The following is a 24,535-nucleotide window of genomic DNA, read 5'->3' as shown; positions in this document are numbered from 1 at the left end:
GAGCAATAAAGCTTTTCCAGTGCTGAGTCCTCACAGACAAGGTCTAATAAAGATGCAGGGAGCTTTACCAGTTGAGAAGGATCTGTAACACTGGGCTTACCCAGATAGCCTTCAGCATTCCTGGAGTGTCCACCTTTGGAAGGAGCAAAGCTCACATCTTCACACATTTACTGAGTCTTTAGCTGAGTCCTCAAAGCCTTCTCCCTGGTCCTTATGAGCTGTGCTGAAGGCAAAGATGAGTGAAATAAACTTCTCCAAAGGCAGTCCTACTGGTTGGACTCATACCAGCAAAGAGGAGAAGAGAGTGGCCAGATAAGGTCTTCACCATCCAGCTAGAATTGTTTAGCTTTCTTTTCTAATATTTGCCATTTCCATGGTAACAAGTCCCTCTTCACCAGTGTCAACTCATTAGACCTAGTAATGACAAGTCTTTTTTTTTTTCCTCTGTAATGAACTCTGTTAATCTCCGTTGTGATCAGACTCTGTTTACCCTTAAAAATGGTTATAATGTTTTACAGCACTCCTGGTGTGCCTCTGGGCTCTTCTTTCTCCAGTTGTCTTTTTTTGGTCATCGTGGTAGACATTTACTTTCACACTTTTGTATTTCTAGAATTAGTACAGACATAGAAGAAAGAAAAGGAAGAGATAGCACATTAACAAGGAGTTTCTGCCAAAGGTTATTTGATGCTCCAGTAACTTAATGGCCTTGCTTTCCACCTCTGCAAATAAGAGCTAAAATCTTGGTATGAGTCACAACTAAACCAGGTTAGGCAGTCTTTGTTTAACTCTCCAGGTATCTGCTGATGACTTCCTGGGTCAATTTAGGATGCTGCAAACAAGCAGTTCAATTTGTCCCTTCCCAGGGAGTATCTACCCACTTGGAGGGTAGATATTGGTTGGCTGATGCCAACCAGTAAGCAAGGTGAAGACTGATGTGACACCTCTGCCTTCCCAGGAATGGCAGAATGGGGGAGAAAGCACGAGTTGGTTTCTAACATGTTCACAGCCCATGAAAAAGAGACTGCAACCTTATGATGTGATGGCTGCAATGAGGGTGGTGTCACCTGCACATCCAGAAACTGTGGTTATGTGTCTCCACATGCACCAGAACATGGGACCGGTCCCTCCTCTGTCACCTACCCTCTTAGCAGAGTTTTAAGTCAGACTGTCAGAGCGCAATGGCCAGTTAGACCTTCCCATCCTAAAGAGGCACTGTACCATTTCATTACCCCCTGCAATGTCAAACTGTAGCTTGCTATCATCCATCCTTTTCCTCCTAGGACTGCCCAGCCCCTCCCTTCCCAGCACCGCTAGAACAAGCTTCCTAAGGTGAATTTACCACATTAAATTTGTCTGTGTTATCTGCACCGCCCTGGTGCCGGTTCAGGCAAGAATGATGGATATGGTCCTAACCCGACAGAAATTAGGGAAGTTCACCCTGTGTTTTAATAGCAAATGCAGTGATTTGACATTGAATAATGGAGCTGGTCAGGTTCTATTAGTGGCAGATTAGACCATAATTCAATCTCATACCTTGCTGTTTTAAGCCTTTCTCACAGACTGTATTAAACCTGACCCAGGTCTGAAGAGGCACAGTGGAAGTGCTCTGTCGTACATGGGGGTGAATTACATCTCACACGGATGGGAGGACAAAGCTGCATTCAGGCCCCATGGGACCACGGCAGCAGCAGCCACAGCTGGACTTGGACCCTCCAAAATTCCAGTGCTCAAACTCACCTATCTGAGAAACGAGACTGAAAAACCTTTTGAGTGGGCATCATGATATGGGGCTGCACCCACTGGAGAGGGGGCACAGCCCCACATGGCTGGTACGTTGGGCTGGAAGGAGTGGGAATGCAGCACAGGTAAGGGACACACACAGCTGGAGGGGGCAAGCCAAAGGAGGATCCGGTGGGTCCATCCCAGGAAGGGTACCAAGGGAGGGATAGATACCCCAGAAAGGTAAGTGTGCCTCGATGCAGGGTGTCATGCTGGGTGTCGTCACTAAAGGAGAGCACCTCTGTGAACACTGGGGCTCCACACCTCTCCAGGGAGAATACAAGACACGAGGAAGAGCCTCAGGGCATGGAGAGACAGAAAACCATAATTTTTTCAGTGGTGGGGAGTCAGGTAGATGTTTCCATGGCATAGCTGAGCACCGCAACACTTGCTTGCCATCCCACAACTGGTTCTGATGTCCTTTCCCTGTGGATGTCTTCCTGTGGCTCTTGCTTACCTCATTCCTACAGTCTCCAGCCACAGAGCATTTCCATCACTTTCTGGAGCTCCAGGCCCGTGTTTCAGACCTGCTTTCAGAGTTTTCTCACCCATGTACCTACCCTGCCGGGGTTTTATTTACTGAATGAGAGTGGGATTAGATAGCTGACATGGTGCTGTGTTTTCTGATTGAGAGGAGAATGCTGAATTACTTTAGCAATCATTTATTGAGTACCTAAGATACAGAAAACCTAACAGAGATAACAATGACCTGGAGATTAAATTCTCCATTAGAGAGACCTCACTTAGTAGTTAGGCTGGTAAATATTTTCTCATTGGTTTTCCCTCAGCCTCCATCCCCCCACGCTACACGCTGAGAGAGCAGGCAACATCCTTTCATCTTTACAAGATACAACAGAGCCAAATAAATCCATGAACATCATTGCCCTGCCTGCCCACCGGGCAGAAAGCTCCCAATCACTAAGCCTCTCCCAAAAGCTCCTTTGGGTTTTTGGTGACTCTGGTGCTGAAGCATCTTTTGGTCGCTGGATGCCCAAGCTGGGGGAATTTAGCGGCTGGCACAGGACATGGACTGTCAGCTCAGATGAAGACAGCTGCAGGAACCCCAAAGAGATGTTTTGCTTCTCTGCTGCTTGTGGGACATCCAGCATCTCCTCTATACTCTCTCTTAGGGACTCACAGGAGCAGCCGGGGGAACAGCCTTTGAAATTCATTTGCTGATGAACTTCAGGGCAAACTGGAACCTCTGCAGCAACACAATGGATATAGAAAAACATAGACATTGGAAAGCAGTAGTATAGATATAGAAAAGCAGTCAGCAGGGGTTTTTTTACAGTGAAAAACACTTACATTTACATCTTTGGGTTTTATATCATGCAGATCTTACATGCAGCAGGCAGATTGTTGCTTACCATTTGGGCAATGTGGCCTTGAGACCACCAACACCCAGAAACCGATGGCCTTGACAAAGAGTGTAAAGTCCGTTTGCCATGAGCCATCTCTCTGAGCTCGTGAGAGACCCAGGACCCCAAAGGAATTCCCTGGAAGACACTGACCCCGGCAGGAGACAGCAGCCAAGCTTTCAGTGCCTCTGAATGGGAGGAGGACCAGGACATGATGATCTGTTGAGCTGGAAGGGTTGCTGAAACCCATCAGGGAAGAAGAGTATCAGTGCCTAGTTGGAGGTCCGGTGCTGGAAATGGCTGCAGCCCCTCACTGCTGTGAAAGAAGCAGCAGGCAAGTGGAAAATGGCGATTTTCACAGAGCAAACCACCCCTGGGTGAAGGCAAAGGGGCGGCCACCTTCCAATAGAACTGATGAACGTACTGGCAATCTCCCCAAAGCCAACACGGGTGTTTGAAATTCCTCCAGATAGCACCTGAAGCACTGGTTGTTATCACATCTTATTTGCCTCTGTCTTTTGGGCTGGAAGGACCAGGGATGCCTTGCTGTTTTCCAACCAGGACTCCTACATCTCTCCGTGAAAGGATGAACTGTTCAACGCAGAGGCCAAAGATAGTGCTCCAGGACACAAAAACCGAGCTCTGCCTCTGGCACCCCAGGCAACACTGGGCGACCCTTTTTGTTCACCCGTGGCCCTAATCTGTGCAAGGGAAGTGCCATGGGCAGAACTTCATGGAGCACTTTGATACATGCCAATGACAAACGTGGTACAAGGGCTGGCTCTTATGACTAATCTGGGAAAGGTTCCCTGAGGTTCCCCACACTGAAGCTTGTCAGCTTCTGCCTCCTAATTGAACCTCTCCTGGAGACTTCTCAGCACAACAGGCACGTGACCGGCACTTCACTGCAATTACTCACTTTATACAGATAGCAACACTAATGAAGGTGGGTCAGAGCCCTCATACATCTCATGAAACATGGGCTTTCTCAGCTATACTTCATAACAGAGGCACAATAATTGCGTTTATTTTAAGACCACACTACGGCTCTTACGATAGTGCATGCAATGTTCCCTCCACAAGCTTCCTGGAGCAGAGCGAATGAATCCCTGGCCTCACACAGAGTACCACAAGCTCTGCAGGTTTTTGCTTTTCCACAGATGCTTCCAGTCCCCTCAAGACAGTGCCCTCTGAGAGCAAGAGATGCAAAAGTCCAAGAGAGAACCATCAGATCAGATGATTCCCTCTGAGATATCAGCACAGAGTACCTTCGGTAGGTGTATTGCTTCAGGCTGAGCTCCCTTCCCCAGAAGATTTTTGTGCTGGGGCAGACAAAGATGGTAGGAACCAGCCCAGTATGAGGAGGCTGCTTTTGTGGTGCTTTCTTGACTCTTAGCAGCATCAGCAGCCCTGGCCAACACCTAAAATTCCATCTGGAAAACCATAGCAAGAAGCATGTGTGGGTGCAGTCAGCAAACGAGTCTCCATCAGTGGCCAGGGAGCTACCACAAGACTAACCACCCCATGCGACACACTACATGTGTCCTGCTGGATTTTTGCATGTGGGAGTGGTGGGACCTCGTGATGGTCCCCTTGGGTGAGACCGCTGCCCATCACTCCCTGAATGCCCTTCCAAAGCCCTGTCACCTTCAGGATGCAGTTAGGGGATCCCCGAGCCCGTTGGGGATGACAACACTTACCCTGTCAAGGTGGTTCTCATATGGCGTGTGCCAAATTAACTAAATAAAGCTCAGCGGTGGCACTAACCATGCCTGATGTGGGCATGTAACCGTGCTTGTAAATAACGGCGTGCTGAGGCAGAAGCTGGAATTACATCCCTCCAGACAGCCATTCTGTAAGGGAGAGAATAGGACACACTTGCTGTAATGCTATGCATTAAAAAGCACTTATGCTGCTAAAACCAGCATTAGAATAGCACATAAACATTGCTGTCATGCTCTCAATGGGACTCTGGAGTCCAAATGGGAGCTCTGGCAGCCTCTGGGAGCCTGCAAAGGTGGGGGGTGGGAAACCCCCCCCCAATATGTTTCATGTATTGTATTGATAATTCTCTGACGGATATAAACTCATGCTGATGCACCCATACCGCTTGCGGGAAAACAACAACAGGTAAGGGTGCAACAACAAGGGGGACCAACTAACACCTCAGCACCTCCCAGGAGATCAAACCATGGGCAATACAGCACTCCTCATGCTTCCTCTTAACCAGAAAGGTACAAACTCAGTTGAGACCTGAGCATTCCCAAAGCCCAGTAAGAGGAGGCTGTTTGCATCGTGCTTTCAAGGCTCTTTTAGCTGCATCTCCAGCCCCATCCTCTCCAGTAGCACGTGTTGCCTCAGGGACCTGGAAAAAACATGGAAGACATGAAAAGTACATTGTTAATTCCAGCCATAAGCCTGTCCAAAAGGTTGGTATGGAGGGAATTAGTGGTGACACCAAGGTAAAGTTAAGCATTTGCAGTGGTATCTTCAGGGAGGGCAATTGGAAGGAAATTTTTGGCAACCCTGATCAGAAACTGTAATGTCCTCGCCAGGAGTGTTATAATTTCTGCTGCTATTTCCCCAGTGTGGCAGCAAATACGGGCGTGTTGTAGTGTAATGTGTGCTAACCGGGGTCGACTTTATACCTAGGGGAGAGCGGGAAATGAAATCTAAACTTCCTGCTGCTGCCTTCTTTGAGTCTCTGGTGTGTGTGTAAGTGTGCTGGGAAGACAAAGGAAAACAAGGACTGGTGGGATAGCATCCAGTGAGTTGGGTTTTTGGAGGAATGGGCTGGAAAAAAAATCAGAACTAGGCTTCAAACTAACCTGTCAAGTGCAAACTTTACCTGCTGCATGACTGTGCGCTCACACCTCTTACCTGTGGATTAGTTTTTAGTTTGAGTTTCAGCTTTCAATTCATTCAGAAAATGTTGCTGATATGGGCAAGTGTGGTCTGTGTGGCTTCTTCCCTCTCAAACCAGGAGTCTTTCTGAGTGAGTACAGCGGGCAGCCCCAACACACTTCTCCATAAAGAATGGGCAGTGCTGGCATGCTCACGATTCTTTGAAACTGATGGAAATTTGCAGAAGACAAGGCTTTTAATTAAAACCTGTTTGTTATACAAAAAGCTGTTGTGTTTTTTTTTTTTCTCCACGTGAAAACGTTCACATTTTCCTTTGTGATTTTGCTAGCCATAAGCAACCGTGAGCAAAGAAAAAGATGAGTTCAAGGACGGTCCAGTGGATCGAGAAAGAAGGAAGATCTCCTGAGCCTCAGGTACACATGGCCACTCAGAGTTTTGCGGTAACATTAAATGAGCTGCTAACTTCATGAGGAATTTAAACCAGTCATGACATTTCTTGCCTACCTATTACAAGCTTAATTGCCATGATAGTCTTCACCTGCAAGCTTAGGGGCAGCCCTTAAAGTCCCTGGCTTAAGGACCAGCACAGCCCTGGTAAACACAAGACCCTGAGCTGGAACTGGAGCAAGATGGAGAGTTGTCAGTGTACCTAGCAGTCAGTATTTTCCTTTTTTCCATGTTTTCCATGTCTATCCACCGATATCCTCACTCAGCCCCTATCTGCTTGCAGCCTGATCTGGGCCCTGCTCCCTCTAACTTCTGTGTCCGCTCACCACCCCTGTGCGCATCCGTAGTCACCGGCCGATTCCCCTGGGACTCCTGGGAGATGGCAAGTGCCGTTTGTCCCACGCGGCTGGCTCACGGTGGTTTGATGCCAGCAGCTCCCACGCTCGAGCAGCGTGTAGTTGGGTTGGGTGTGCAGCTTTTACTACAGTAAATGCCACCTGGAAATACACACTCCTTAAAGGACTTGAACAATCTCTGGATTCATCAAAATGGCTAAAATTACACTGATTTGAAAAAGGGGGAGCTTCCTCCCACTTCTGCCCACCTCTGCTCTATGGGCGAAAAGAGTCACCTCTGGAAACGCTCACACTCAGGGAGCCGGAAGACCTTAAAAACAAGGAGAAGAAGTGACAGATTTCCCAGCCAGCACAACAAACACATCAGGACACACACGCAGAAGCATCCCTTAAGCTGCACTAGCACTACAAGAGGAAGTCAGCAATGCAGAACAGACTTGTGCATGCCTTCCAGGCATCTCTCTGCAACACAACTCTCCCATCTATAAAATGGGAACAATGATATGCTATATGACATGAAATGTGCAAAGGAAATAATTATAAATTTGGTGAAAATGAGGCATTTAGTGTCCAGGGTCAGTCCTATGTATTAGCAAAGCCCATAAATCCCCAAAAGATTGAAGGTTTGACAGTATCAAAAGGTTGCTGGGAAATAACCCGTTCCTCTGCTTCAAGGTTCATACTCAAGAGATTGCTTTCCCTGGCTGCAGAGACAATATTTCATTGAGTGGGGATATCTGGAGTGAGTCCTCTCGGGACTTGGATTGAGGAAAAAAAATCATATTCAGTGCACTGAAGCATTTTATAACTGAGCTTCAGTGGAAGTCAATACGAACCATTTACTCAGAGACACGAGTACTCGACGTGCACGTGCATGGTACAGGCCAGCTGTGCAGAGCCTGGAGGTGACGTATATCAATGTTAACTAATCCAAAGACCTCGGTGCCCCTTATCATGCAGCAAATAAAAGACTTTGAAGAGGGTTCTGATTTTAAACTCAATTACTCCAAGCTGAAGGCAATGACAGCAATTCTTATTCTCACTATAGAAAAGCAAAATTAAATCTATAGAATGATATTGAAATAGTCTGTGCATTGCACCGACCATTCAGAAGTGGAAACCGTCCTCTTGACTGCAAAATCTTTCCTGTGCCAATTAGACCCCTGTGCTGAAACACTGCGGGGAAAACCTCTCTCCAGCAAACATTTGAGCCAACCGTCCTCATGATGACAAATGCAAGTCTTTTGCCTGAGTTCTTCTCCCTTTTCTCCCACATCTGAGGCGCTCTGCACCCTGCCTGGGTAAAAATCGCCTACGGGGAATAGTTACCTAACGTCATCGAGCAAATCTTGCGTAGTCAGAGGGGAGGATTCGCAGCACCAGATCCGAAGCCTCAAATAGCAGCACAATTATACTCTTTACTGGTGCAGCTCCAGGAGTAGCTAGACAAACCACAAGCAAGTGCAGAGTAATTTTATCCTGATATGCCTGTCTAAACAGCAGATAGCTCCTCAGCAGTGTTCTCCCTCACTTGTTAATTTAACGCTTGATATATAGGAAAAATTAGAATTAAAATGTACCCGGCTGCTTCCTTCATTCCTGATTCCATTTAGAAATATCTCACATCTCCCCACAAAGCGAGCTAAACTGCTTGAGACACTTAAGAACCTGTACGTTATTTTTAGATAAACCTGGGTGATTTAGGATCCTGAACTCCAACGACGGTCAGGTTTGCACAGCTCTGACCACAGCACCCATCACATTCAAATCCCAGCCCCGGCGTGGGAGGAGAGGCATGTCTCTGATGCTTTGTGTGGACAAGCTCTTGAAAGACCATGAACATGTGTCCCTGTGAAAGACAAGCAGCAAGGTAGAGCTGACTTTCAAAGAACAAATAGCTGGAGTCAGGTTTAACAGCTGACTTTCTGGAGACTTTAGGCAGGGTAAGTTGCACAAGAAGCGTGATGCTCCTCCAGCCATGGGGGCAACAAAGAAAAGAAACCAGATGCTTGCTTAAGACGTTGCGTGCCTTTCTTCCCCTTCCTCGAGGCTCTCCAAGCAGCAGCCATGCATACGTGATGGCGTGGAGAAGATGCCTAAGAGGCAAAGGCAGTTCTGAGGCTCTATTGCATGCATCTGAAGAGGAGAAGGCTAGGACTACAGTGGACCCTCCGAGTAGCTGGAGACCATGGGGACCACACGACTAAGTGCAAACTTGTACACTTGCGATGCAGTAGTGAAGCTCATGAGCCCATATCCTTCAGAGACACTTCTGAGTTTTCTTATTAAGAAATGAATTCTTGGGCTGGAGACAAAACAAAAGGAACAGTCGGTTTAAAGGGTTATGCAAGAGCCGCAGAAGTGGCCACAGATCAGTATTAGTTAACTGTGCTGCCAGAGAAATGAATTCCGGAATACTTATGTCCCTCTCCACTGCTTTGTTTTTTCCATGGCCTGCAAAATGAATGGAGGTGTTTCAGCCTGGAGAGCACATAGCGGGGGTGGTGGGCGAGGAACGAAATCCAGCCCTTTGAAAATCAACGAAGCTACAGCTTTGTCAATGAGAAAATGTGTTATCTGCACCCATCGGGAGGGGAAAGAGACTGGGAAGAAGGGAACATGAAGAGGGGAGGGGAAGAGGCGGTGAGAAAGATCTGGGCTTAATCCAGATGAGTCGAGTGCAGAGGGTGGACCCATGAACAGAGGTCTTCTGCCTATCCTGACCCAAACACAGGGTAGACTATGAGGCAGGCAGATGTCAAAGTTTGACTGCTTTTCCAGAACAGCAGGAGAATGAAAGCTATGCAGGAAGATGTCACTCAGTGTCTCCACATGAATGATGGAGATCACAGGAAAGGCGATATCCTGGAAGGGAAGGACAATGATTAGAGAAGGCTTTGTTGTCAAAACCTTGCATTTCAAAAAGGAAGGACCACTGTAAATCTAGGTTAGGAAGACAAAAAACAATGTTGCGACAGATACGCAAAACTTCTGGGTCAATCAAGTGATCAATTGATCAAGTGATTGATCAATAAAAGAGAGAGAAGGACTGTGTCAAGGACTGGCAAAGAGGAAGATGGTGAAAGGGAAGGGACAAATTCTGAGAGAAATCAGTTTAAGAAATGCCCAAACAGTCTGCAATGCCTCCTGTCAAATGAGCAGGGATACCTCAAATCTTGCAGCATTCCCTAATCATCCCAGGGATGAACCCACAGCAGCCACTTGCTCTGGGGAGTACTAACTTGTCCATGAAGCACCCATCTTTAAGAGCACTGAAAGTTTTCTATATCTATGGTGCAGACCTGAGCCCTGGGTTGGAGGAGACCGCTGGCGCGTTCCTTGAGAAGGAGAAAAGCTGGTATAGGTATGTGAATTTACAGCTTGACAATCTCAATCTGACCAAGTATTTCCTTCTTTGCAAAAGTAAGTGGAGAGGTCTGCGGACACCGACGTCGAAGCACCTTGGGATCCAGCCGTGGAGTCAGGCATAGCATCACATTGATGACCAAGAAATGAGGACCAGGTCCAGGTGCTGGGAGTGTGGGTGAATTTGGGCTGTGCCACAGCCCATCACAAGGCACTGGTGACTCCCCAGGGTGTCACAGCAGGGGTGGACAGGGCTGCAAAGGTCTACAGCAGCCTGTGACACAGGAAAGAGGAACAGAAGGAAATCTAAGTCGACACTGGAGTGTAGTGCCAAGTGATCATTGCAAGAGTGAGCAATTAGTGATAAAAGCAAAACCTACCCTTGTTTCCTATTGCAAGCACAAAATAAGGCCAAATGGTTAAACTCCACTGTCCTGCCTGCATAACACCGAATGCCGCTCCATCAGAAATTAAACACCTCAGCAGAAATTCCCATGTTTGCCCAGGTCAAAACCCAAACTGCAAAAAAAAGCAGGTGCTCAAAGCTCATGTAACTCGTCTGCAGGAGCGGCTGGCCAAGGTACACTTGCAGGGTATCCAAAGCCTTCAGCATGTATCCCCGAGATGATGCACCACCAGGGCTGGTGGCTCTCCGACTCTGCCTCCAGCTCCTCTCCAGTCTCTCTCAAGGAACTCGGGGAGCCTGAAGTTTCTTCAACTCTGTTCCCGTTCTTACTGGCACACAGGAGCCTCCAGTCTCCCAAACACCCGATACCTCAACAAGACCAGGCTCACAGATGCCAAACTCCAAAGAAAAGCAAGGAGGTTTGTAAATAAAAGCCTGCATATTTGTAAATACATCCATCCCTTGCTGCGGATTTAGAAGAGACACACTCCAGTTAAAAGAATAGACCTTCACAATCTTTAACCTTTCAGTAGTTAAACACAACACAATTGCTTCCAACGAGCTCTCCTTGCAAAACTAGCATGCCTTCAACTTCCTCAGCTCTTTCTTACAATTCAAATTCAACAGCTTCAACGAGTATTTGCACTTTCTCAGGGAAGGTGTCTCTCTTCCTTTCTTTTTCTTTCTCTTTCTCTGCTATGTTACAGCATCCAGCAGGTTTTGCTGGTACGGTTATGGAAAGCGTGTTACCATTTCTGGTTGAAGAGGCTAAGCAAATAGGAACCTATGTTGCGCTATGAAGACAGGGATGATTAATTTGTAGTTAACATCCATTTACTTCATTATCCCTTCATTGAAGCTTGACCAATGTGAAAACAACAATGAAAAATAGAAATTAATAGGAGTATTAGCACTGAATGCAACCTACTATAGATTTATTTCCTACAAAAGAACATACAGCTGTGTTAGATCTGCTTTCTTTGTAACAACCTTTTATCCACCTTCCTGTGCCTGGTCATAAATCTATTTAAATTTAAAGAGATCTATTTATATACACGCATGTGTACCTGTGTGCGTGTCTATACATATGCACGTGTATGCGTAGAGCGGAAGGCTTTCTCATCAGTTATCAATTAAGGCTGAGAAAACCACTTTGACTAAACTAAAGCACATGTACAGTTTGACCTTCTGGGTGGCTTCTCTCCAGGCAGCAGCTGTTCCCAATGTCCCAGCAAGGGAAGTGACCCGTGGGGTCCTGTCCCCACTTGGCCCCACGGTGAAGGGGATGGATCAGCTCCATGGAGGACAACAGGCAGGGAGCAGAAACACCTTGATGTCACTGAGCATCTATCCTGTCCCCAGGGGAGAAAGTATCAGGACACCTCTGCTCCTCGTTAGTGCTCCCACCTTGTTTGGGTGCTCACACTAATTTGCACCTCCTTTTCATGCTTTTTTATGGATGCCTGCTTGGCTTGGAAGGTGCATTTCACAAGAGCATCACGGAGATCTCGCACAAACCAGAGGGGCTGCATTTGAGAGGAAAGCGGATGCTTGCCCACTTTTGTGTAGGCATCTACAGCTATTTGAACGTGCACGTGTGGGCTGTGGGGCCAAGAGGTGATTAAAAAATTATGTTAAAGCATGTTTATGCCAAACCTCCATAGCACTTCAAGTCAGACTAAGTTGCAGCAACAGAGCAAAAATCCATAGTGGGGAGTTGTCCAGGTCCTTGCATATCCTCAAGACAAAACTGAGGACCTGTAAGGAAATGGGGAATTTCAGTCATTGCCACTTTCCTCACTGAAATCCACTTGAAAGAAGAAACGCTATTAAAAGAGCTACTCATCTACCCTTCAAGGTGACCTGTGAATGAAGAAAAATGGGTTTGTGGCCTTATTTTTGGCTTAGTTATGAAGGCCTGAAAAGTTGGCAGGGATTTGAAGCAACGCTGGGATTTCTTTTTTCCTGTTTTTCTATTTATTTTTTTTTCTGCTAGAAATTTAGTTCTTGTCTTCCCTGGCACTCTATGGCCAAAGAGAGAACAAATTGAAATCAAACCATCGCAGGGGACAGACGCTGGTACATCCGAGAGAAGGACGCATAGTCACACCACCTCCTGGGTTGCATCCAAAGGAGGAGAGGGAATACTTTTGGCTGCAGGGGGTTTATTTCTAGGTAGGAGAGAATGCATTTCTTTGGCTTTTGTTGGCCTCTATTTAACTTACTGATCTAAGGAAATCTTGGGTGAAAGTAAGTCTCTGATAAAGATCTAATTCCCTTTCCCCTTGCACTGCCTGGTGGGGGAGTTCCCATGTAAGTAGGGCTGGATGGAGAAGAAGGAGAGGGGGAAAAACCCTTGTCTGTGTCAGGAAACAAAATGACTCATGCTAATAGCTCACAGGGAAGGAAGGAGGCAAACATTAAAAATGCCTACATGGAAATTTGGAGAAATTATAAGCAATTAAATACTCTAAATCAGAGGTCTCTACCCTAGCCAAAAAAAAAAAAAGAAAAAAAAATAAGAAAGCCTGGATGTGATAATGCAGCTACAGCTAAAAGATAAAACACGAAAAATAAAACTTGGGCAAACAGGGAGCAAGCACATTTTAGTCCTTCTTCACACCAGAGTGGGTTTGCTTTGTAAAGCTTTGCTGGAGGGACAGCGCTGAGGCAGGGGACGCTGGCCCACGAGTCCACCGCCGCAGAGCACATCACCGACGGGAGATACAAGACCCAGCTGACCCCTCGGTGATGCGGAGCTCATCGCTGACATCAGTGATGGACACAGCCCCCTTTGACATCTGGGTGTCCTCAGAGACGGCAGCCCCTCGGGATCCCCTCGCCCTCTCGTGCTGCCTCCCCATCCCTGCACCACCCCGGCACGATGCCGGCCAAGCAGTGCCGGTGCCACCGTGCCAAGTGACAGCGATGCGCTTTCTGCCTTGTGCGCTTATTTCAAAACTGAAAGAGCTTTGGGTCTCCTGGGAGACCCAAAAGGTTTCACCTTTGCTCCTCACGGGGTGGGTCTGGGCTATGGTGGCACTGGACATCTGACCTCTCCAGGCAAACTCCACTGGTGCCAGCCTCCGAGAGAGAGGACAACAGCTAGAGCAGCTCCAAAAACCTCTTACATTGCCCTCAACCTGCTTTCCCCTACACACACCACCGCAACGCGACAGCCTGGTCCACACTTTGCTGGGAATGGAGATACCTGGTTTTCCAGAGGCCAAAAATTTCTTGGGAGTAAGAGAGATGAGACAACAAATCTGTCACTGATCAAGAAACTTGGATTGGGATAGTCTACAGGATTGTCCACAATTGTAGGACAAACAAACAAATATCTAATTTTATTGATTTTCATTTTTGTTTTGCATTTTTTAATTATTGCTGTTGGGAGGATGTGTCCATCATCTCTTACTCCTAAAGCCCTCACTTATTTCCATGCCAATTTGATGACATTTTTCACAAATCTAAACTTTTCCTTCTGAAAACCAGTAGGAAAAATCCTGGGCTGAAGCTCTAGACAAGAAGCGACAGCAAAAGGCAGGACTGCGGCGCTCCCGGGGCTTCCTAACAGGGGTCTGCTCCGCTGGGTGATCCCAGCTTCTCAAGCTTTGTCCCCCTCCACACAGCCTGAGAAATGTGAGGATGCAAAATAATCACGGAAAGAATTCATGGAATGGGAGACCGAGGAAGAAGGGTTCAGGGGAGCATCGAGCCCTCTGTTTCCCGTTGATCCCTTAGCCCTGCGGTTTGCTGTGTGACTCTGCATCGTTTTATAGAGACATCATTTCTAAAAGGAAAAAAAAAAATCAAAGTGATTTACTTACCGACCCTGGCCGGCGATGCCACGCAGGACTTTCCTGAGCACAGCGAAGGAGTCAAGCGACACCTCTAAGCAAAGAGCTCGGGAGCAGCTGAACCCCATTTCCGTGGCCCAGCAGTTGGGGTGCCATCCGGGATAAGAAAAAAACAAATTAAGCAGCACCCTGAAAATTAGACAAAGTGTGGGACACCAGCACTTGCTCCGAAACGGTGAGGTTAGAAAGGTTATTACGAGCAGGCAGGATGCGACCACGTTTGATTTCCAGCAGAAATGAGGTTGTGAGTCCCCGACGGGTCAGTGGAAAAGGGAGCTGGGCTGGGCCTCCTCTGGGGACCGTCTCCTTCGAGAACCACAGCAGCAACGAGATCCTCCAAAAAGTGCAAGTCCCAAATCAAAAGTCAAGCCACTATTGAAGGAAAGACATTAACAAGATCTAAAACTGTGCTATCCCGAGGTATTAAGATGTTGGAACTAAACCTGCCTTAGTCCCGCTAGTGGTTGCATTTTAAGGAAACCTTTAAAAAGGATTATCTTCAGGAAACTCTCTTTCAACAGCCTTTCCTTTAAAAGTCCTTCATGGTGATATTCTTATTAATTATGCTATGTGATATGATTATGTATTTATTCAGCTATGGGTTGGAAACACGAAGCAGGGCTAACATTTGCAGGTGTCACTTACAACATGGAGCCTGGTAACTCCAGCCTTTGATCTGGCTCGCAGTTTTAAAGGAGATCTGCGCAGGGCAGGCATCCACGAGGTAGCTCGTATCTACGTTGTCGCCAAGTTGTTTGATCTCAGGGTGATTGTCTGGTTGCTTTATTTATATATGGATTTTTTTAAAAAAGACTGGCGAGGACCCACCAGAGTGCCGGCTGAGGCTCTTTTAACAGGCAGACGTAAGAAAAATTATATGCGGATCTATATCCATATCTAGCTGAAGATAAAGATATACATTTTTATCTGTATATATAGGTATTTCCATATCTAGCTGTCTATTTACCTATTTTTAACAATAGAAAGGTAACTTCTTACATAGCTTTTGCTACTACATTTAGACCAGAAAAGGAAGTTACTCTGCATCCCTCCACTTCCATCCTCTGCGAAGGTCTCCGGGAAATGACGGATGGTTTAGCAGCCTCCGTCTTTGGGCGCAGGGTCTCATCCTCCTTGTAACTATTCCTGCGAGTAAAGGCCGTCACGCCGGGAGCACGGGAAGAAAGAAGTCACCTCCGTCCGGGTACAGCCCCACCTAACGCACAGCGAGCAGCAGCCATGGGGAAGAGCTCACCTAGGGCGGGTTTGTTTTAATACTCGGAGGTGTTACCGAGAGCGCGAGAGGTTTGCGCTCTGGTCACTGCTCCTATAAAGGAAATTGCATCTCTGGTTCAGGTGCCGTCCTAAATGCAAAAAAAAATTTACAGACGTGGCCTTTAGATTCGGAAGGTCTGAGGCTACCGGGCTGATTCGAGCCCTTCGGTAGCCCGCGCTGTGTGTGTGTGTAGAGGAGTGTGCGTCAGCATGCACACTCAAATATGAGCACGTACCATATACAGTCGTATGTGCTTCAACGCGCATAAAGGACACGTGTTAAGCATTTAAGAAAATATTTTATGTTTAAATACAAACGTTCTGCTCCAATTCAGAGAGATGCTGCCTTTGCATGTGCATGTGCATGTGCATCATATATATTGTGCATATATACAGCATACGCAGGCTGGATGTATGTTTAAATCTATGTCCGTGCACTTACAATATATGAATGCTGTAAATATCTGTACAATATGCGTATATTTTATTTTATAGGCACGCACATAGGGAGAGAATGAACTGTTTGTATAACATCAGCATAGAGACATAGTACATACATGTTGAGCATACAAACTCCGCTGTATATATTATATATACACATGTAGCCGCATATATAACATCTATATTGCATATATTATTTATAGATATACACAGACATTTTTTTTCCAAACTAAAATATTTGCTTTTTCATATTGCTAATTTACTCGAAGTCTGTAACATAAAATAGGAGCTTGGGGGGTGGGGGGGTGGGGGTGGTGGGGTGGAGCAGGGAAACTTCGCTTTACCCACTTCGGCTGAATCTCTTATTATTTCTTTTTTTTAAGGAAACTTCATTGTACATTCTAGAAAAGTATATTGGTGGGGTAGGTTTACCAGAGGCAGAGAGAATGTGCAGGGAGTGAGAAAGTGAATTGATGGATGGATGGTTAAATGAATATAAATGAACTGATACCTTTACAGGAAAATAACATTTCTTTTCTTTTTTTTTATTCTATAGATCAGTGGGTTTTGTATCTGTAATTCTTTCATATCAGCAAAGAGGAAATAAACTCCCATGTAAATCATTTTCCCCCCATCTGGAAGCATATTAAAAGCATGCCATTTTTTTTTCTTTTAAGCAGAGCCTTTTTTTCCCCCCTATTTGCTTATCGGTTCATCCACCATTACATTTTAAATGAAATTGCAAGACCCCCCTCTCCTCCCCCCCCCCCCCCCAAATTCCGGGCTGATGTCGGAAAGAGGGAATCAGCCTCTCCCATGCTTTAGAATAACTGACCTAGATTCAATTACAGATAGACCCGGCGGAGAGGACGGCACCTCGCTGCCTTCTCAGGGGTCTCTTAAAAAAAAAAAAAAAAGGGGGGAAAAAATAAAAAAATAAATAAAACATCCTCCCCAACCCCTCCCCCCCCCCCCCAAAAAAAAAAAGAAGAAAAAAAGAGAGGGGAGCAGATAAAGAGATGGTTCCCACCAGCAGCACCTGGCTGCTGCCGGCGCCCGGGCATCCTTCCCCGCGCTGCCCCGCACACAGCCCCGGCTCCGCCGCAGCGCCCGCCCCGACGGCGCGGCCCCGGCCCGCTGTCCCGACGGCGGGACCGAGAGCTGCTCGGTGTCCCGTCCCCTCGCCTCTCCTAGTTGTGGGGTTTTTTTGGGGGGGGGTCCGCTTCGGAAAGCACAGATTTTGGGAGCGGGGACCGTCCCGGTTCTCACCGCTGCCTCCCGGGATGGAGCGGGGAGAAGCGGGGGGGACATCCCGGGAGGAGCGGGGAGCATCGCGGCGCGGCTCTCCTTCCCTCTCCGCGGGACCGGGTGGGTGTCGGGGGGTCCCAGCCAGCCCCCCGCCAAACCCGGGGAGCTGCGGCGGCACGGGGAGGGAGGAAAAGGGGGGGGCTCAGGGCCCGCAAGACGGCTTGTTTCATTTCAAAGTGGGACCGGGGCCGCTCTAGGACGCGCCGCTCGCAAATATAATCTTCATATTCAGTTCAATGGAGTCTCCTTATAATTTACAGCGGAGAGATAAGACTGGAGGATGCAATGAAAAAAAAAATCTGAAGCCATCCTCTCCCCCCCTGTACTGCGCTGCACCTTGGGCAGCGGAGCAGAATCCAGAATCTCAACTTCTCCCGACATATGTTTCCAGCAGATAAGTAAACAATCTGGACGTGAAATGAAAATTTTAATTAATGCAGTAATGCTATTACACCTCAAGTGTGCAAATCCCATTGCCTTGCACTGTGACAATGGGTGGGGAGGAGGAAAGAAAGCAGACAGACAACAAACCACAAGCAAATTCTAATCTGGGTTTTGCTTTTCACTCGGCTCCAATTGTTTTCATAGTTTGTTTCCTTTGAATTAATCTCATCCTTATATTTCAATAATTACCAGCTACTCATCTCTTCCCCTCTTTCTCTCACATACTCAAAGCCCCGGCTCCCTCTCCCTCGCTCTCCTTTTTAAATTGGGATCAACCTGTATTTAATTTCTGGGCTTTTAGGCGTACACATGTTGGCTTCTTACAGTGTGGACCTGCACAGACCCTGCACGTTATTTCTTGTTTAGCTTTCCAAACGCGGCGCGTTCAGTAATAATGAAGTATTTTACCCTAATAAAAAGGGAAGGGAAAAAGAAAAATTATTAATAAAGGCTGGGTTGTCCCTTTGATGCTGGTATAAAACACCCCAACTGGAACAGAGGCGTGTGAAGGGAGAAAAGAGAGACGGGGAGGCAAAATTAAGGACTGAAGGGAAAAAAAAAAAAAAAAAAAAAAAAAAAAAAGGTAAATTACAGACACATCAAAAGCCCCGGCAGTGGCAGAGGCTGCTCCGGAGTGAGAAGCAGCGCGGAAAATACAGCCCGCTGTCCCCCGCGGCGCGGGGTCCCTCCTGCCCTCCCCGGCCTGCAGCCTCCCCGAGGGGGGAGAGGGAGCAGCAGCGGGCTAGGATGGATTTAGCCAAATATTTTAATTTTTAAGGCTTTTTTTTTTTTTTTTTTTTTTTTTTTTTTTAAGGTAAGCACGCTCCGGCTTGGGGGGGACCCTCCTGCCTGCGCTCTGCCCGCGGGCAGCGCGGGACGTGTTCTCACCTGCCCGCCCCCACGCCGGCCCTCGGAAGCCGGAGCAGCGGCGGAGCAAGGACCCGGCGCGGCCGGAGCCCCACGCGTGCCCTGCGTGGGTCCCCGGCCCGGCCCGTCGGTCGGGGCTGCTGAGAGCGGAGGAGGAGGAGGAGGAGGATGTGTTTCTGATCACCGCTTACTTTTAAACACTACAATCACGGAATGTAGCCAGGAGGTCGGGCCTGGAATAAAACCGTAAAATCAGAATTGCAATCTTTTTGATGTTTCAAAGTCTCTTTGAATGCCTTTGATACACTCAATAGCAAATTTACTGGGCTATTATCACTAATAAGCAGAAATAAGTAATATCTCTCAGAGACTTCTATGGGCTTAATGTGTCCTTTAAAATAAAGTTTTTTAACATCACATAATTCCCCTTCTGTCTTTGTCTCTCCCGCAGCAGAGCTCCCTGGCGATCGCACGGCTACACCTGGGAGCCAGCTCGGGCTCTCCCAGTTCTTTCTGCCCCCTGACTTCTTTCCTCTTTCTCCCTTATTTGTTGTTTTGTTTAAAGGAAGGCCGGGCCGTAGGCTTTTAACTGTCTAGGTGGTCCTGCAGGCAGGACTGAGCCGAAACAGAACCGTTTCCTGAGCAAAGGTGGGAAGAGAAATGGAGAGGAGAGGAGAGGAGAAGAGAGGAGAGGAGAGGAGAGGAGAGGAGAGGAGAGGAGAGGAGAGGAGAGGAGAGGAGAGGAGAGGAGAGGAGAGGAGAGGAGAGGAGAGGAGAGGAGAGGAAAAGAGAAGAGCAGAGAAGAGAAGAGAAGAGAAGAGAGAAAAGGAAAAGAGAAGAGAGAAAAGGAAAAGAAAAGAGAAGAGAAGAGAAGAGAAGAGAAGAGAAGAGAAGAGAAGAGAAGAGAAGAGAAGAGAAGGAAAGAGAAGGAAAGAGAAAAGAAAAGAAAAAAAAAAAAGAAAAGAGAAAAGAGAAAAGAAAAAAGAAAAAGGGGAAGCAGCTGCGGGGGGCGAGCGGGCCCGGCAGCGGGGAGCGGCTCCGGCCCGGGTCCGCGGAGCGCCGGTCCCCGCCCGCCCAGCAGCTCCGCTCGGCTCCGCTGGGCTCCGCGCAGCGCTGCGCGGGTGCGGGCGAGGCTCCGCGGCGCAGCTCGGCCCGGGACAGCGCCCGGCCGCGCACCCAAGGTGTGGTGCGCATAACCCCGCGGCCTTTGTTTAATGATTTTATTGAAAGAAGAAGACAGTTGTGGGGAAACAGGTTTGACAAGGAGCTGCATTTCCCCCTCGAGGGAATAGCTTTTTCCCCCGCTCTCTCTTCCCCCCTTTCTTTCTGTTTTTGGTTTCCCTTTGACATCAAAGTCAGTAATCGGTTCATTGCAGTGTCAAGATCATTATTTAATTTATTTATCTTCACGAGTTAAATAGCTACACACCTGCAGACGGGCAAGAGTTGGAGGAATAATACGGCGGGGGGAATGGAAAGGAAAGACACTGCGAGCAGAGGCTGTGGAGGGGAGGTCGGGCAGGGCGAGCGGGCAGGGGGGCGAAGGCGAGAGAGCGAGGAAAAGAGAACGAGGAGCTGGAATAGAGAAGCGAGAAAAGGGAGAAGGAAAGAAGGAAAGAAGGAAAGAAGGAAAGAAGGAAAGAAGGAAAGAAGGAAAGAAGGAAAGAAGGAAAGAAGGAAAGAAGGAAAGAAGGAAGGAAAGAAGGAAAGAAGGAAAGAAGGAAAGAAGGAAAGAAGGAAAGAAGGAAAGAAAGAAAGAAAGAAAGAAAGAAAGAAAGAAAGAAAGAAAGAAAGAAAGAAAGAAAGAAAGAAAGAAAGAAAGAAAGAAAGAAAGAAAGAAAGAAAAAGAGAACAGAAGGAGAGAAAGAAACAGAAGGGAGAAAATGAGAGAGGAGAAGAGGTGGAGAGAAGAAGAGAGAGAAAAATAAATAAATGAAGAAAAGAAAGAAAGAGAAAGAAAGAAAAAGACAAACGCAAGAAGAAAGGGAAAGAAAGGTGGAAAGTAGGAAGGAAAGATCCTCGCGAAAGTTTCCAGCCCTGTCGCTTCGCGCTCGCCCACCTCGCCCGATCTTGCCCCGAGCACCCCGGCCCCCACCCATCCCGCTCCCCCCGCAGCCACCGCGGCCACCCCGGGGAGCAGCGCCCGGACGTGCGCCCCAGGGCCCGGCCCGGCTGGCTGAGGGGTACGGAGGGTCCCAAACAAAGCTCTGCTGCGGCGGGTGAGCGGGGTGGGTGGGTGGGGGGGGGGGGGGAGCGGACGCGGTGCTCCCCCCCTCCCCATCCCGCCTCTCAGCCCCCATCTCCTGCGGGGCCCGGCGGGCCGCGGGCAGGCGCTTTCCCCCCCCCTCGCTCTCCCTCCGACCATTGTCAGACTAATCTGGGTGGATGTTAAAGGACACTGAGCTATCGGTGTTATCACCCAGACTGACAGCAACTGTCAGCTGGGGTTAAATCAGCGCTCGGCGCTCCCGGCGCTGCGCCGCGCCTCCCTGCCCCACGCCGGGCGCATTCAGCCCCGCGTGTCCCAGCGGATCGTCCCGCTGCTCCCAGGCCCTCCCGAAGCCAGCTCCTTTAATTGTCCTCATTTGTAAGAGCCGTTTTGTCATGCTAAACAAGGCTGGAGCAGCCATTCTAACCTCTCCTTTCAGCCCTTTTCTCCTCTCCCCTTTTGTTTACCTTCGCCTGATCTCTCATTTATTTATCTATCTATTCTTCCTCTGCTTACCCTCCCATTCAAGCCCCATGTATGTTAATTGTGTTATGCCGTTTAATTCTAACATCGGTCTCCAAAGAGCACTTAATGAGCAAAGCACATCCAAACACGCATCGCTCCGGCTATTCAGCTCCTCCAGACGGACCTCTGCGTCTTACTCCTTCCTCTCCCTCTCTGCCCCCCTCCGCAGCGAGACACCCTCCCTGCACAAAGGGGCCCCGATGAATAGCCCCCCCCAAACATCACTAATTGAGCCGGACAAGATGCTCATTCCAACCCACTCCCTTCCATCGCCACCACCACCTCCCTCCTCTCCAAATCTCTCCTCGCACCGGTAAAACTTCAACGCCGCGGAGACAACTTGGGAAAACCCGGTTCCCTGACGGGATGAGGGGGTCGGGGCGGAGGGGAGCAGCCCCCCCGGGGTTTACCGTGGCTCCATCCCCGCTTTTCGGAAGTTTTCTCACCCTGCAACAGCGTTTTCCAGACGGGCTCCAAACGGAGCCCGACCCGGCCCGGAACGGCTCCAAACCGACCCCAACCCGGTGAGACCGGCTACCGGGGAGGGGGACAAACACACAGGCACACACACACACACACACAAGCTCCCCCCCCCCCCCCCCCGGATCGGGACGGGGAGAACGGCCCCGCGGCGGCGAGCACCGGGGGCTGCGGGCAGAGCTCGGCCCCGCCGCGGGGAGCATCGCCCGCAGCCCCCGGCCGTGGCCGGTGCGGGACGCGGGGCTGGGGAGCCGGGGCACCGCACTTACACCACGCAGTTGCCTCGTTTGATGACAGATTGTCTTTATTCAAAATGTCTTTGTTCAACAAATGAAAAGGTTTAACGAGGTAAAATCCTGCCGGATACATTTTTTTTTTTTCTTCTTCCCAAGACATTGTGAAAACATATTTAAAGTACCATCGGTTTTTATTCGGTTTTTGGTTATTATTATTATTAGTAGTAGTAGTATTAATTTTTTACAATTCTACTGCCTGACTTCATACCTGACGCTCTGTCTAAAGTAAACTTAGATCTAGTCTCACTGGATCACACGAATTTAAGGACTATCTGTTTTAAATTAAGCAAACACTATCATATGTTTTAAATATAAATGTTTCTCCCCCTCTTTTTTTTTCTTTAACTTTGAAGAGCCTTTTTCTGACATGAAAAGCAATTTTACCTAGTAGTGCGTGGTGGCAAAATATATATATATATATTTATATATATAACACAGCTGATCTCGTCTTTTAATGTGCAAAAGGAAAACAACAACAACAAAAAAAATCATAGTAAGACCGAAACTTCCCAAAGTCAAGTCCAAGTGACATGAGACCCTGGAGAACTCATAGACATTAAGAGAATAAATAAAAATCGAAACCGCCTCTCTCTCTCTCTCTTTTTTTTTTTCCCCCCTTTTTTCCCCCGCTTTGTCCCAAAAGGGCAGTTCAAGGTTCGCTTGCCTTTTTGTTTTTTTCTTTTTTTTTTTTTTTTCTTTTTGTTGTTTTTTAAACACATTTACAACTCTTACAAGTGCCGGGCTCCTATCTGACCCCACCATTGCAGATCCCCCCCCGAGCCTGGGGCCAGCTCTCAGGGCGAGGTTTTAGGCGAGAGAGCATCTCCGAGTCCCCGAGGCAGCGTCCGCGTCTGTCCCGGCCCGGTGGCGGGCAGCAGAGTCCTGTTTCGGGTGGCCTTTTGCTTCTGCAGGTTTTATGTACATGCACACGAAGGAATCCCAGTTCCAGCTGCCACCCGGGACGGGGGACACGGACAGACACACACGCCTGTGGGGGTGTGGGTGGGTGTTACATGGCAGTCGCATGTGCTGAAGAATAGGGGTCTATCCCAGTCTTGGTCATGCCTGGGAATAATATGTAGGCAACTGGAGGTTGCAAACTGGAAGCCGACCAAGCGGTACAGTTACATGGCACGACATAGCCCGGGTTAGTTGGCGAGGGGTGAGTGTGGGTGTGTTGGCTGGGGCAGCTCAAGCTGCCAAACGCCCCGTTCTGGTATCCCAAGGTGGAGGCGTAGGGCAGGGTGCTGGTGGCTAAGGTGTGAGGAACCTCAGTCATCTTCTGAATGGCGCTGGAGCTGAACTGGCTGGGGTCAAGTAAGGAGTAAGGTGCTGAGGTGGGAGGCAGGAAAGCCCTGGCCTTCTCCGGGGAGCTCAGCAGAGAGTCAGTGGCCCCCACGGGAAGCCCGGCGGCCTTTAAGGGATCGGTTTCCCCGAGGTAAGGCAAAGGGAAGACATACCTGTCCTTTTTGAGCAGGTTCTTGGGCTTGCGCCGGGGTCTGTACTTGTAGTCGGGATGCTCCTTCATGTGCTGCGCCCGCAGCCGCTTGGCCTCGTCGATGTAGGGACGCTTCTCCGCCTCGGAGAGCAACTTCCACTCCGCGCCCAGCCGCTTGCTAATCTCCGAGTTGTGCATTTTGGGGTTCTCCTGGGCCATCTTGCGCCGCTGGCCGCGGGACCACACCATGAAGGCGTTCATGGGGCGCTTGATGTGGTCGCTGGGCTTGGACATGCTTCGGCCGGGCGGGCGGGCGGGCGGCTCGGCGGGGCGCTGCGGTGTGGGGCGCGCTGGGGGTGGGGGGGCGCGCCGGACGGCGGCGGGAGGAAGAGGAGGAGGAGGAGGAAGAAGAAGAGGAGGAGGAGGAGGCCGAGAGAGCCGGAGGAGCGGGAGGAGCGGGCTCAGCTGATCATCACAGGTCCTCCGCCAACGCCGTCCCCGGCGGGAGCCCTGCCGGGGCGGAGCGCGGAGAGGCGCGGAGCGGCCGCGGGGCAGCGCGGAGCTATACGGACGGCCCGCGGGGCCCCGGGCGGGCGGCTAGGCGGGCGGCGAGCCGCCGGGCGGTGCAGCGGGCCGGCGGTGGGGACGCGGCGCGGCGCGGGGCAGTTCAAAGGCGAGGGGCTGCGGCGCGCAGGCTGACATAGCGGCAGGGCGTTCACAGCGCGGCCGGGCGCCCAATCAGCGCGGAGGGGGACCCGCTTAAAAAGAGAGGGAGAGAGGAAGGGCGAGAGGAAGAGGAGGGGAGGGGACAG

At 49.1% G+C, this 24,535-nt stretch overlaps 1 protein-coding gene across 1 annotated transcript; it reads right to left on the bottom strand.

Moving 5' to 3' along the window:
- Positions 1-23,294: 23,294 nt before the first annotated feature.
- On the bottom strand, positions 23,295-24,017 carry SOX14 (SRY-box transcription factor 14). The gene has a single exon (XM_010309717.2). The coding sequence runs from the start codon at positions 24,015-24,017 to the stop codon at positions 23,295-23,297; it is 723 nt and encodes a 240-aa protein (XP_010308019.2).
- Positions 24,018-24,535: the final 518 nt, after the last annotated feature.

The sequence above is a fragment of the Balearica regulorum genome, chromosome 9 (assembly GCF_011004875.1).
Source record: "Balearica regulorum gibbericeps isolate bBalReg1 chromosome 9, bBalReg1.pri, whole genome shotgun sequence".
NCBI classification, from domain to species: domain Eukaryota; kingdom Metazoa; phylum Chordata; class Aves; order Gruiformes; family Gruidae; genus Balearica; species Balearica regulorum.
The sequence above is the reverse complement of the archived record's forward strand: the minus strand, read 5'-3'. Positions and strand labels throughout refer to the sequence as shown.

Bases quoted from the DNA above. Each gene is read 5' to 3' on its own strand.
- SOX14 (XM_010309717.2), bottom strand. From the start codon at position 24,017: ATGTCCAAGCCCAGCGACCACATCAAGCGCCCCATGAACGCCTTCATG.